The sequence below is a fragment of the Apis laboriosa genome, unplaced genomic scaffold (genome assembly GCF_014066325.1).
Source record: "Apis laboriosa isolate Shangri-la unplaced genomic scaffold, ASM1406632v1 scaffold53_cov140, whole genome shotgun sequence".
NCBI lineage: Eukaryota > Metazoa > Arthropoda > Insecta > Hymenoptera > Apidae > Apis > Apis laboriosa.
Window position 1 is genome coordinate 610,786 of NW_025223656.1, and position 16,353 is coordinate 627,138.

The 16,353-nt window shown below is 24.8% G+C and overlaps 1 protein-coding gene across 1 annotated transcript in view; it reads right to left on the bottom strand.

The window, feature by feature from the left end:
- The window catches only part of LOC122717588 (homeobox protein unc-42), a 39,663-nt gene extending 24,725 nt beyond the window's left edge, over positions 1–14,938 (bottom strand). Inside the window, exons 1-2 of the mRNA XM_043941806.1 lie at positions 14,725–14,938; positions 339–466 (exon numbers count right to left, since the gene is read on the bottom strand). Of these exons, the coding sequence (XP_043797741.1) occupies positions 339–466; positions 14,725–14,938 (342 nt within the window). The remainder of the gene's footprint in view (positions 1–338; positions 467–14,724) is intronic.
- Positions 14,939–16,353: the final 1,415 nt, after the last annotated feature.

A 16,353-nucleotide genomic window follows, 5' to 3' on the forward strand; every position in this document is an offset into this window, starting at 1 on the left:
ATTTGCTGAATATTTAAATATATTATCTTTTTCTTGTAATTCTAATTCAGAATAATTCGACTGTTGACGTCGAAGTTTATGAGTACACGTCAAATTATTATCATTATTATTTATAAGTTGAAATAATATTGGAAATTATATTCTATAGTATAGGTGTATTTTTGAAAAATCGATGGGCAAAACAAACATGAAAGTTGGTATAAAAATTAAAATTGTGTTGTAAAGTTTCAATTTTATGGAAAATTAGAAAATTAAAAAAAAAATGGAAAATGTTTAAAAATTTTAGGAATCATAATTCAAGGATTGTAAAATTATTTTTAATATTTTTAAGAACAAACCTGCGTAAATGTAGTCCTGTGCCGTCGTCGAGCAGGTGTTGGACAACTGGCGGTGGTTGGCGTATGACCTATGTGAGGACTCGAAGCACAGGGGTCAGGTTTTAATTTCTTAAACGCTCCTTCCGCGCCTGGAATTAAAAAGAAATCAGATTTAATTAGTTTTTATTATTCTAAGCATTATTGATCTTATATTTATAGAAGAAAGCAATTAAAACGAATTCTTTCTAAAATAAAAAAAATAAAAAATATGTACATATATTATATAAATCATAAAATTTAAAAACAAAATATTTCTTCATAATATCTTTTGTAAATAATGCAAACTGTCAATCGCATTAATGATTAATGATTTTTATATTTGCGATTTTTGAAATTGTTTCATTGGCTTCTCTTCAATATGACATGTTTAATTGCTTAATTATAGTAGTATAATAAATGTAAAAGTAAATTTATAGAATCTTTTAATTGTTTTTTTAAAAACAATAAAGACGACGATGTTTTTAAAATAATTCTGTATTCTTAAACTCTTATTCGTTGAATACAAAATTGAAATTTGCAATATTTTTTATTGAACAATTTCGAATAGTCAATACATTTTTTAATTTTTAGGATAAAAACAATAAGAAAGTTGGAACAAAAAATTATATTTGCGATTTTTATGTAATAAAATAATATTATTATATAACTGAAGTTTATTTTAATTGTCCTCATAAAAAATAAAAATAAAAAATATATACATATATTATATAAATCATAAAATTTAAAAACAAAATATTTCTTCATAATATCTTTTGTAAATAATGCAAACTGTCAATCGCATTAATTAATATTTTGATTTTTTAATAAACGATTTAAATTAATAAAAAGAATAAATAATTTAATTTTCTATTATAAATAATTAAAAAATTAAAAATAATGAGAAATAATTTGAAAAATTCAATTATGATCTGTAAATATTAAACTAAAAAAAGAAAAAATGAAGCAAATTTCTTATCCAAATATAGATATTAAATTTGCAATAATATAAATAAATTTATTGAACCTCGATTAAAACAATATAACAAATAAACAATAATTCTTAAAAATTATCATTTTTCGTAATGAAAAACATTATAACGTTTTAACTGTACATATAATTAAACTATTGTGCATTAAACTATATTAAACTATTACTATATTAATCAAAAAAATCAAATGTATCAGATTTTGACATTAAAAAACAATAATAAAAATTATTAAGTTTATAACAAAAATTTTTATGTAACAGTCATGTACATATTTATTTAAGAGTATTAAGTTAAAATCATTTCGTTTTAAAAAAAACAAGAAATATTTAATTCATTTAAAACATAACTAATAAAAATAATAAATACGATTTCATAAAAAGAAAAAACAAAAATTGAAATCTGGAAGACATTTAAGATAAGATTTGTGATTATTGAGATATTCTCCTTCAAAACAAAACAAAATTCTCCATTTCTATCAAAAATATTTCTTTCAAAAATAAATAGTTTAAGAGAGAAGTGCATGGATCGCTTCAAGATTGTATATCAATGAAATATTATACAATTTTTAATTTTATTTTTATACATTGCATTTATTTTGCATTTAATTACGACTAAAGTAATAAATAGTAATATATAATATAATAATAATATAATAAGTAATATAAATTAATATCATGTGATAATATGCTTTTCGAATTTGTCTTAAAAAAAAAACCTATATTCTATAATCCTTTTGCTTATTTTATTCAAGTAATATTTGGCCTTACAATTAGTTTTAAAAGTAAAATACGATAAATTTCGAATTCACTAAAAATAAAGTATTTTTGAAATTTTTTCATTGCCAATTGTATACTTGACACAATTAAATTATTAATTCAAAACATTTGTTGTTACATAAATTCATCCAAACAATTAAAAAACAGTAAAACACTTTACATAAATAGTAAATATATATAATCAATCTCAAAAATATTTTTATCCTATATTAAAAGGAAATTTATTTTATTGAAAAATTCTGTTTTTTATTGAAATTTTGTATATATAAAATGAATTATACATGGAAATTTTTTATCATTTACAGAAAATTTTGAGAGATTAAAATTAATCTCGAAACCTTTCAGTCTCTCTTCAATTTTGACAAAGAAACAATCTGGATATTCTTACAATAATAGATAATTATAAACTAAATATTTTACAATTTAAAAATTTCGGCTCTATCGCAAAGGACTATATTTAAAGAAATATAAAAAAAAAAATCGAAACTTTAAAAGAATACATTGCTACATTTATTTATATTCTGCTCACAAAAGTTTCGTTAAAAAAATAAGAACAATCTTTCAAAAAACTAAAAACATTAAATTTTTATATCCAATTTATTAATACTTCTACAACCGACTGTACAACACGCGATTATATATAATATTCATATACAATATTTCGCAGAATATTATAAATATCCATTTATCATTGGATTCATTGGAAAATGGAACGAAAAATCGTATCGTCTGAATCGCGATCGTAAGAAAGACCGTCCATTCATCAGATCGTTTGTTACGAGTTGCATGGTATCCCGATATAGAAGTGCACGTTCGTCTTGGTTGTTTCACGGTATCGGCTTTATGAACGAACATACGAACGTACGGTGGGTAACGGCGGCGAGCGAAGTCCCTCGCACTATGCTAACTTGGTTAGGGCGTTAATGACCTAATCATGTTACATGCTGATTCAATGTTCAAGGATGAATGCTGTCCACTTTACATACCTTGCCCCGTTACCCGGTGAACAGTGAAACTCGGTCAAGTTCATCGTGAAGACGGGGGTATCTTCCCCCGTTATGATCTTCTGTTTCTTAGCAAAACCGCTAACGTGCCCCTCGTTTATTTTATACGATTATTAGATCGAGGGATCGAGGCGATATATTTGAACGATATAATTATTATAGAGTGCGCGTTTGAAAATATCTGGAAATATATTTCTCGTATATGTGAATGAGATTGGATAGAAATATGAGATATCAAGATTTTGATATATATATATATATATCAAAATCTACTATATATATATATATATATATATATATAGTATTGATAGATTTTAAATATTATGACGATTAAAACGCTCTTCATTATGATAATTGTTGTCAATAATTATTTTTGTTTTATTTATAATGCACATTTCGTGGTTCGGTTGTAACAGAAATTTTCTATGCATACACTCGTCAAAATTTATTCAAATTTATTTTGCGATTTTTAAAGAAAAAAGTATTTGAGGTATTCATATATTTTTTAATTATGATATAAATATTAAATACTATGATGATTAAAAGATTTTCTTATAGCAATCGTTGTTGATAGTTATTCTTTTTTATTTTATTTGATGGAATTTTTTGTTTCATTTAATACAAAGTTTCTATGTGCAAGATGAAATTTATTTTTTAAATAAACAGAAAAGGTAATTAATATTATGATAATAGTAATTTTAATTATATTAATAAAGATTTAAAGTATTCGTATTTTTGATTATGAAAGAACTGAAGTGACAAATTTATAGAAATATGAAAATACTTGATTAATAGAATATGAATAAAATTTTAAAAGCGAATTATAAATATAGTATTTATTATGATAATAATGAGCTCATCATTGTATTTTACGAGTCTTGAAAACACAATTTACACATGACTTATTACAAAATAAAATAAATTGTTTGTTTAATTGCGATTTTGTTGATTGATTATATTTATGTTTTACTTCTAAAATCTTGCTATTTTATATATATTGATTTAACATAGTTATTTCATAACTTATTTCTCTCAAAACTAACACTATCATATTAATGTAAAATTTATTATAATGCAATTTTATTTTTTCTTTTTTTAAATGAAAAAATCAGAAGTTTTATAAGATCCATATTAATATTTATGTATATTTATGCAACATCTTATATGGAATTCCTCAAATCTTTAATTTTTTTATTTATTACTATTTTGAGCTTTTTCACATCAAAAAATAAAATAAAGATCTCATATTCCTACTTTTCTTTTATATAGCACAGTATATATTTTATAATATATCACAATATAATGTATAAAAAGAATTTTTTCCTTGCAAAAATTATTTGCTAAGGAAATATATTATATTAATAGTATTAATAGTTTTTTTTGTGAATATGTAAAGATTATATAAAAATTAGCTTTAATTTTTTAAATAGAATTATTTAAATGTAATTTTTAATATAATTTTATTAAAAAAATACTAAGCTATTTATATCGAAAAGTCTTATTAATTTAAGAGATATTATAATTTAAAATTGATAAAATTTATTATGTAAAGGAAAAACGAAGTTTTTATTGCTATTGCTTATCTCCTTATCTTTCAATTTATAATGTAATATATATTCATTTTTAATGAAATAAAAATTTACATTAAAATTGAATTTTATTTTTTCTTGTGTATTCTGAATTTTTTTTAAACGAAATAATGATCTTTAATAAAGATTGTTATCTGGCTTGAAATGTGCTACGTTCGAAATAATTAAGGACGATTTTAACAAGATGAACGAGCTAATAAATGACACGGTTTATAGGATTACAAATAATGCAGATCTCTCTATAGCCTTCACAGCTGTTTGCTTTGCCATCTGTCCTCGAATTCCAGTTAATATGAAAAGCTATTTCTGTGCTTCCAACTCTATCTACCGATTTTTCCTCTAATTACGAGTTTATTTGTTAAACTATCCTACGAGTACTTGATAGAAATGTTATAATACTATGCCATTTGTATGATATTATACCTAAGAATTTCTTGTCTATAATTTATTTGTAATTGAAATGAAAATATTATAATATTAGTTCTTTCCTCTTTTTTTCTCCCAAATTTAAGATTTTATTATCAAGTATTATATAATCAAGATTGCGACTCAAAGAATTCAGCCTCAGTCTCTATAACCTTTTTCCACCTGATGAGAAATTATAAATTATCATCCCTTAAGAATGACGACTGCTTGCTAATAATATATAATGATATAATGATGTATATATTTTTATACAATAAAACTTTATATAAATAAATAATTGCAAACTATCAATCTTTTTATTGTATCTTTTAAATCAAAATAAAAAAAATAAATGCAATATTTAACTGTTAACTGTTAATATTAATATTTAACTGTTTTATCACTAATTTTTACAATATAATATCTATTGCCTTGAAATTATAATATTATTTAAAAACATATTTTATTACAATGATATTAAATTTTCGTCAATTTTAATATAAAGGTCATTTATCACGTTTACTATTGGAGGTTTGCAATAAATTTTACATTATTTTCAGATCGAATAAAAATTTAGAGATAGAATCTGATGTAATTTATATCATTTATATCTTGTATAGGCGTATTTCATTTTATTATATATTATAAAAAGTGAAATTATCAATTAATTTAGTTTATTAATTCCTACTTTATTTATTATTTAAAGCAAAATATATGTATATATTGTTTCAAATTAATTAAAAATATCAAAATTTAACGAATCAATATAAAGCAAAATATATCATAAAAATTTACATAAAATAATGTAAAATTTAAATTAATTTTAATTTAATTCCGATTGTTCTGAGAAAATTATTTTTTTCTAAATTTTTTTTTTTATTAATTCATAATATTAATATCTAAAAAATATACTTATACTTTAAATTTTAAAAGTAAGTTAATTTCTCGTCAAAATATCAATTTGTACTTTTCTATATATAAAAAAAAAAAAATAAATAAATAATTCAAATTTTCGTTAAATAAATGAATTTATTATTATATATATAATGATAATCTTTCGATGTAAATCGAAGAATTGATTCACAAAATTGTTAAATTTCAATCACGAGATTTATCATTTTATGATTTAATTAAATAATTTAATTAACTTAGATAAAATATCGATAGTTTTCTTTTATAATGTAATTACATATACACTACGATTTATTAAACAAAAATTGAAGATGCTACACTATTTTTGTATCAAAAAACTATTTAACATTTTTTTTATACGAAAATATAAAAATCGCATTTATATAATAATAAAATCTCGCCATATAATCGATAAACTTCAATGTGAAATTTTTCATTTTCTTTGATTTTCTTTTAAATTTTTATATCTATTGCAAAAAACATTCTAAACATTTGGCTTGCAATTACAATTTGTACACTTAAAAATTAGAAACTGTAATAAATAGGAATTAGGAATATTTTCCGATTTTTGTAAAATATTCAAAGCGATAAAGAATCAGATATCATCGTAAAATTACCATATTTCCGACTTTAGATTAAAAGAAATTAAATCACAATAATTATTATTGTCATCGCATTACTATTATTATATTCTCATTTTCGTTCATACGATTCAAAATCATTTTGTACGGATGATTGTTCATCAAATTCACATTGTTCTTTTGCTGCTGTTTCAAGCATCGCAATTTTTTCCCCGTATTCTTATTTTCTATCTTATTACCATCATCGTTCGTCGCAACAAAGAAAATATTTAAACTAAATACATGAAATAGAAAATAAACTTTATCAGCCTCATGGAAATCCAAGTAGTTCTCGTAATTCTCCTTCGAAAGTATGGTAATATTAAATCTTCTTTTTTAAAAACAGGGATGGAGGCCGTCGTTTGTAGCAAGAGAAATTTCGCGGGCTCGCGTATTAAAAAGGGGCTAGGGAATCGCGTGGAAGACCATCGCTTGAGTACTTTTAATGCCGTGGAGAACGCGGAAGGTTAACGACATTAATTTTTCCCTCCTCGTTTCTCTCTCTCTCTCCCTCCCTCTCTCTCTTTCTCTCTCTCTTCCTCCCTCTCTCCTCTCATCATATCTTTCTTCTTTTTCCCCTTCTACCCCACCCCCTCCCCCTCTCCTTCCTCTCGTCCACGTTGCAGAGTTTTCCATTTGCATTAGAATACTATGGCGGTTTCATCTCGTTTCTGAAAAAGTCTGACCTTGAAGGGAGAAACAAAACGCGGGAACGTTCTCCGGTTAAATTGGACCCATCGCGTGAAATTCATTACCGAATAATAAGATCTGCAGAAATATAATAAAATTTCACCTGTTGAACTTCGTATTTTCTTTTTCTTTCTCTCTCTCTCTCTCTCTCTCTCTCTTTCTCTCTCTCTTCTTCTTCTTCTTCCTTCTTCTTCTTTTTCAACATTACTTCTGGATAAGGGGAGAGGGAGAGGGGGAAAGAGAAAAAAGTCTTAGATTTTTATATTTCGAAACGGGAATGGATTAATGAAAAAAATTTTGAAAGTTTCGAAAGCTTATTTTACGAGTTAACGAAAAAACACGAAATCGTTTTAACTTTTAACGAGAAATTAAATTAAATATTCATTCGAAGCGAATTTGACATTTAGCAATATTAATGACTTCAATTTTTCTCTTTTTTCTTTTTTCTTTTTTTTTTTTTTTTAGAACGAGTGACATTGAAAAATTTGATTTTATCGAAGAAATGTATTAAATAGATTATTTTTATATGTAAGACGTTCATACATATAAATGAAAACAAAGATTAAGTTTACTACGAGATAGATAAATTTATTAAGTATTTCGATTATAAGTAGATTGTATATTTGTTAGAATTTTTTAATTTTTTTAATAACAATTTATTAAATTTATAAAGTAATATTATAAAATGATATTTTTTGTGTATAGTTATAGTTATTTATATCGGTATGAAGATTAGTAAGAATAATAAAATTAGGGGATTTTTTTTGAAGAAATAATTGAAAATAGATTCTTTTCTTCAAATTTTACTTTTGAAAAAGTGTAACTTTAAATCCACCGAGTATATGATCTATTTGTTTCGAAGGCATAAATTGATACAATATCAATGACATATTAATAAATCGTAATATTGTTGATATTATAACTTGAAAAATTTATTATTTTTTTTATTTATTTATTATATATCATTATTGCATGTGTTTTAATAAAAATACGTTCGCTTAACAACACAGCATCGACTTCTTCTGTTTCGACAATAACTCAATGTTTTGATCATGCAACGATTGCATGCCATTTGTATGTTATTTGCACATTCATTGTTAGTAAAATAGCTACGAAAAATTAAATTAATAAAATTGTTAGAATTAATTCAGAAATATTCACTATATGATATGATTTACAAAATGCATAAATATTATTTAAACATTTAATAACTAAAATCTTTACTTTTTTATATATAAAATTACTTATTTCAGAATTAATTATTTAAATTCCGTATTATTTGTTTACTAGATATAATTATAGAATAAATTTAATATTACTGTTATTTATTATTGATGACTTATTGATAAAATTTAATATTATTGTTTATACTAATAAACTATGATAATTTTTTTCTAAATAGCTTTCACAAGAGCTTCTCAAACAATAAAATTTAAGAGCATCATTTTTATGAAATTATATTATTGCGTTTTTATCTATAAATACGTAATTACTAATATAATAATTTTCACATAAAATAAATTTTATTTTGCTACGATATTTCATATACAATTATTAAGAATTAAAAAAAAAAATAATTTGTAAATTGTTTTTTTCTTTTTTTTACAAATCTTAAATTATATTTTGTACAGAATAAAGAAGGATACTTCTGAGTATAAGATATATGAGATATAATGATTTAATTGTTAATTGTAAATATTTTTATAAAATATAATCTCATGTATCGTTGAATTATTGTTGCACTGGTACTATGTTGTTAAATGAAAGATAAAATATGTCAATATTAATCTGAGCAACGATCTAACGATCTCCATATGTTTAATATTTAAACCATAACATCTTACATTTTAAAAACTATTATTTTTTTTTTACAGAATTTCACTGTTACTTTTCAAACTTGTTAACAGAAACTAACAGCTGGACCATATTCTGGCAATAGGTACAAGTCACTGTCAATTTATAGGAAGAAGGATAAAAGATATAGCGCCATTTCGCTTCAATGACAAGACTCGACACACGTCTATAACCAACGATTCGAACGGACCCCCATTAACACGCCCTCGGTGCTAAGCTCTCTTAAATCCTACAAGCACATAATAATAGCCTATAGAACAGGTACTACCATATGGTATAGCCCTTCACCCCATTGTCAACACCATGATCGTATTGTCGACGTACATGTGTACTCGAGGCTCAACAACCGGAAAATTCATCTATATCGAGATGACACGTTGCCCATTTCCGCCTCGAATCCCGTTTTTAACAGTACAGTACAGATTTTTTTCGTTCGTAATTAATATTAATTTGTTGCAAATAATGTGGTTGAATTATTAATATGATTATTGACGTTTATAGCTTTTTGTCGAAAATTATAATAAATAATATTTATTTAAAATTTAGCTCGACAAATTCGATATATCGATGCTTGGAAATGATATAATTGAAAAAAAAATTTCGAATTTGCTTTTATCGAATGCAACGTTGATTTTATCCATTTATTGTGTTTCTATTTTTATTTTATTTTTTATAATATAAAAGTAGAATAAAAAATTATAACGATTGATCAATACATATTATAATTCTATAATGGTTAATAATAAAAATTATAAATAAAGTATTTTTAAAAATATTGAAATAAATTTTAAAAAGTCTTCTATGAAAATTCACATTTTTTTAAATTAATGACATAATCCATGTCAAGCAACGATATTTTGTCCATCGAAAAACAAGATTAAAATTATTACAATTAAATGATTATTTTAATTGATTTTTACTAATAATTCCCTCGTTTATTCTTCGTGATTACATTTGTTAATTGTAATATTTTTTTATACTAATGAAAGATTGTTTCTTCCTTTAATGCAATCGTTTCAAGTTTTTATACATTATATTGAATTTTGAAGAAAAAAAATATAGGAAAACAGAATAATTTGACATTGAAATATAATCAAGTACAATATAATGTAATATAATATGTGATAGAACATAATGCATTTAGCTAGCTTCAGACAAATTAAGGTGCAACAACAAATCTTACTTATTCAATGGTACACTTAATCATTTAGTTTTGAATAATTTTAGAGATCCAATAGGTCATTTCATATGGAACAATCTAATGGAACTTTATAACTTTGATTATTTCTCAAGTGTAGTTATTCGATTGTAATTTAATGTATCTCCTTTTTATCGATATGTAAAAAATTTTGCATTAAAGGAAAAAACAATCTTTCATTAGTATAAAAAAATACTACAATTGACAAATGTCATCACGAAAAATAAATATTATTAGTAATTTCAAAAAATTTTCTGGTAATTGAGTTGGTCAATAATATTTATTATTCTTATTTATGTCAAGATATGATATTAATAACATTTTACTTATGAATTCTTATATTTTAATGCATTTTTATTTTTTTAAATACATATAAAAATTTAAAGTTCATATTTAAAAGCATTTTATAAAAAAAAAATAATGTCAAGATTTGTGAAGTTTCTTATTCATTATTGAAGATCCAAAATGGAAGACAAATAAATTATAAATATTATGTTATTGTTATTATTATAGAGATAATTATTATAGAGATAAAAATATTATCAATTATATATTTGTTTCAATTTTTGTTTGCTCATTTTTGTAGTATAAAAAAAATCAGATACAGTAAATAACAAACAAAAGTTAAAAGCTTGATAAATAATTTGTGCTAAACTGAGAATTATTGTAGAAATAGATATGTAAAAATCTAAATAAAATATTAAAAATCATAGATATTAAATTAGAATTTAAATTTAAAAAAGGAAAATTTCTTGATGAATTCAATATTATAAATGTGAAAATCGATAATAATTGAAAATTTTTTTATAAAAAACAAATTAATTTAAAGAAAATGACAAATGATTATTTTGTAAGTATTAATCTTTTAAACTCAAAGATTTTTTCAAAATATGTTTGTTTTTGAAATTAATATCAAAATAAGAGAAATAAATTCCACTATGTGGAAATCCAAATATTATTATTTCATAAATTAGAATTTCGATATATCTATGATAAATTTTTCTATAAAGATTTTCTATAAAGTTGAGATTGCTGGAATTTTCGATAACTGCAAAATTTAAAAAAAATATATATCTGGTAATATTACAAAAATATTACAAAAATAAGATCTATCATTATTTATCAGTAGTTTTTATAAATATCTTTATAATAATCTTTAAAAATATTATATACAATATATATATATGTATTTTTGAAATATTAAATATTTTCAGTTTTTTATGCCAGAAAATAATTTATAAAAATAACAATATAATATTAATTTATAAAATATAAATAATATAAAATATAAAAAAAAATATACAAAATGTTTAATTTGAAATTATTTTGATTTTTATCATTATTATTATAATTTACTAGCAATAAATATTTATAAATTTTGCATTTTCGATGCAATATACGGAATTAAAAAAATGATCAAGAAAATTTTATTTTTGTACTAATATATTTTTATACTAATATATTACTGTTTTCGATGCGTTATCAGATAAAAGAATGCGTTATCAGATCAAAAAGAAAATGATGAGAAATTATAAAATCTGATTCTTATGAAATCAATAGTTTCACTAAATTAGAATTAGGATTTTGTTTGATACACGTACAGTTAATTGCAAAAATCTTTGTATACTAGAATTCAATACAAAAGAATTTATCTAGATTATGGAAATTTTGATTTTGATTTTGTTTATTGTATGTAGAATATAATAAGATTATAGTTATATATGATCTTTTTTATCGACGGAAAATTTTGAGTTAAAATCTTCAAAATTTCAAAATTTTTTAATGTTTTGAACACAATTTTGATTAAAAATATATTTTACAACAGAGTGATAGAGCATTGAAAATCTTTACATTTTGTAAATTTAAAAATTTCGTTCTTTTTCGCATTATTATAAAATTGTATTTTAAAAAATGAAAAATACAATTTAAGTGTTGATTCTTTCGAAATAATATTCCTAAAAAAAACTAAAAAAAAAAAGTTGTTCCACATAATATAATCCATTATAATCTACATAATTATAAAAGTTTTATTCAAATCGTAAATTTTGATAATTCAAATTAATTAAATATACATATAATATATAAAGATTTTTGTGACTGAATGTATATCAAGTTCACATGGAACATGTTAAAATATAATATTAAGTTGTGTAATAAATTCGTTTGTGTTTTTTTATAAGAATATTAAATATTGATATGTAACTTTATATAGAACTTACGTAATTAATAATTTATATCTTATGATTTTATTTTTAACCACATAAAATTTATCTTTTTTCGTATTAAATAAATCAAATAAATAATATTTATTTAATATATTTATTTCTCAAATATAACAATTAAATATAAAAATCAAATGGAACAAGATAATTATGGCGAAACGAATGAAATTGTTTTCTTCAGAATATCATCTACGAGCAATGGTTATTTCTCCCATACAGTTGCTTTCAATTAATCAGTAATTAAGTATTTTTCGTATGTAATTATTTGATTAGATATGATAAAACATTTCTTTGAAATTCCACAAATAATATAACAATATAACAATATAACAAAACTTTTTCAATTGTTGAACATGTTTATTATACAACCCAATAAAATATTTTGAATCTTTATCGATATCTTATCATTTTCATGGTGTTTCAAAGCTGCTTAACATTCGTTAACTCGATATTTTTCATAGTTACATCAACAATCAATTTAAAAATCTATTAATTATTTATAATAATTAATAAAATTATTTTCATATAAATAATTATATAATAACAATATCTTTTTATTATTAATAGACGTTTTCTTTTTTTAATTTATTTTAATTCATTATATCATAATCTAAACATATCATAATCTAAATGGATGATTTTTTCAATTAAAAAGGATTATATAACTAGCGATGGATTTAATCATTTTTAATTATTCTGGACTTCAATAAATATATAAGTGCATCAATTGTTATGACTTGTCACAAAAAAGATATCTTAGATTTACCTCTAAAACAATTTACACGCATTGAAATATGTTACGTACAAGCGATGGGTTTAAGTTAATGATTCAAAATTGAAATATCGCTGTATCTATTACATTGTTCCATTGACAATCGAATGATTGATGGCAATATCACTTTTAACTCATACTAAATTCGTGTAATTAAACAAAATATTAAACCTATTGCTTGAATCGATGCATTGCAATATGTTTCAATACTGAACTTTCGAAATTATGTCAAATAACACAAAATAAAACAAACTTGTATCAAAGCTCTCTATATACATTAAAACATACTATGATGCATATATCGACTCAAGGGATGGATTTAAGTCAATATCTTACACGATATTAAATATTGCAATACTATTTCCAATATTATATGAACTATTAAGTCGAATCCATCACTTAAATCAATATCTTTCTTAAATCCGTAGACCGCTTCAGAAATATGTCAAACATAACATAAAATGATACAACTTATATCTAAATCTTCTGTACATATTGAAACACACTATGCATATATCGATTCAATTTAAGTCAATTTTCAGCATTGTGTGAACTATTGATTCGAACCTATCACTTAAGCCAATACCATTGCAACGTGTTTCAGCATCTATAGATTGCTTTACGATTGTATCAAATAACACAAGACGAGCAAGCCATGTATCTAAAAGCCGCTACACATCTTGAGACACGTTATGACGCATCGACCCAAGCAATGGGTCTAAGTCAATAATTCACACGATGCTAGAACACTATATCACTATCAGCGTTGGGTGAGCTATTGACTCGAGCCCATCGTTTATATCGATACATGCGTCGCAACACATTTCAGTATCTGTAGTCCGCTTTAGAATTATGTCAAATAACATAAAATGATACGAGCCATCTACACGTTGAAACACGTATATATGTATTGAGGATTTTAAATCAGCCTAAATATCGCTAAAATATCGCTATATCAACTTTCAATAGTGAATGAACTATTGACTCAAACCCATCACTCAAATTAATATCTCTATTCGTAATATATTTTAGTCATTTGAATATATCTTTTTAAAATCGCGTCAAATAACATAAAATGATACAAATCTAAATATATTAAAGATTCTAATACACATCGAAACATGTTATACACATCGATTCGATGTGTTGGGGATGAGGGATGGGTTTAAGTCAATAGTTCACGCACAACTCTGAAGCATAGCTATACGTTCTATCGTTTAGCCAGCTATTGACTCGATTGCATGCAATTGTAAACCGATAATCGATAAATGGAGTCACGCATATACTGCGAAAATATGTGAATACGAAAGTTATCGCGAGAGGGAAGGATTACTCACCAACGGTGGAAGTAGCCCCAACACTGCTCCTTCCCGGCGTCGCGGCCGGTGTCGGCGGGCTAGCCTCGAGGCCTTGGTGTACCCCGTAAAGACTGAAATCTTGCTCGTTCGAACTCGTGCTGCTGCACTTTCTCTTCTCTTGGTTCAAGTGGAAAGTCTCGTTTTCGACGAGGCCGACACCAAGCAAGCCGAGGTTCGGCCTTAATTCGTCCATCAGTTTGTTCTGGCCGCAGTTGGCGGCAGCCGCCGCGGAAAAGTTCAACTGCCTGCTGAAAATCGCCGGAAATATGTTGAACTGCTGATGATCGAGGCTGAGGGCGGTCGTCGGCAACGATGAACCGCCGCCACCACCGCCGCCGACGGAGGTGCCCCCGACGGAACCGACGCCGCCTGCACCGGGACCCCCGGTACCTCCAGACAGGTCGTTAGCCAGGGTGATGCCGGGTTGACCTTGTTGAGGTCTCTCGAACCGGATGATCCTCACGTTCTTTCACCACCTACCAGGACATCATCCGATGTTCCTCTTCAGAGGAACCGATCTTTCTTTTTTTTTTTTTGATTTATTCTTTCTTGTTTCTTCTTGTTTGAATTTCGATCTATATCCGAGGATTTCTGTGCTTTCTGCAGCGATCGATGGAAAGAGAAGTGATCTTCAAAATTTTAATTGGATTGGATTTCCTGCGATTTTTGATCGATGGAAATTTTTTTCAAAGTTCAAATCCTTCCCGATTTTATCAGATCTCCATCAGAATTTTTCTTTTTAATGGAGAAAGAAGTATTTTAAATTTCGAAAAGTTTCTGATTTTTCTAAATCTTGTGTATCAGATTTTGGATCGAAATGGGAATACGTTAGAGTATAATATAGAGGAATGAAAGAATTTTCTTGCTTATCGATGTTTTCCTTCTTTATTTATTTATTTATTTTTTTGATTTTATTTTGTGAAAAATTCTCTCTGGAACGATTATTATTCCTCCAGGTATTTGATTTTCTCGAATTAAATCAGTGAATCAGATGTCCCGATTAATATTTAATGCAGTTGCAGTGTTCAACTATTTCGTTTTTAGTTTTTCGATTCGATTCGATATTCGAATTTATTCGAGAATACGTTGATTTCCTGGCGATTTCAACGAACGAATTTTACGTTTACTTGGCAAACAATCAATTCGGATTCCCTACTATTTTACAATTATACGCTTCTGTCTTGAATATTATTCCTCGTAGATATAAAATGTAACTTTGAATTTTATAAACAATTATTATTTGTTTACACACATTCAGAATGTTCACTTCTTTAACACAATATCGACGACACTGTTTCAATTAACTTGTTGTTCTTTTCTTTCTTTTTTTTTTATTTATTTTTTTTACAAGTTCCTTTACTCTCGATAAATCCTTCCTAGTTATTTCGCGGCCTCAACATTCACAGCCTCTTCTCATCTTCCCAAAAAAGTTGCAACGTGCAAAAATAATCGTAATCCTTGATTATCTTGGTAAATCATCTAGAAATGCACTGTGATATAAATCGTCACGTTTTCGAACTCGTTATTAAGTCTTATTACTCGTCCCAATACTTGCGACAAATCGACGAGATCACTGTCCTCTTTTCCGGTTGGTAACTCGTAACGATC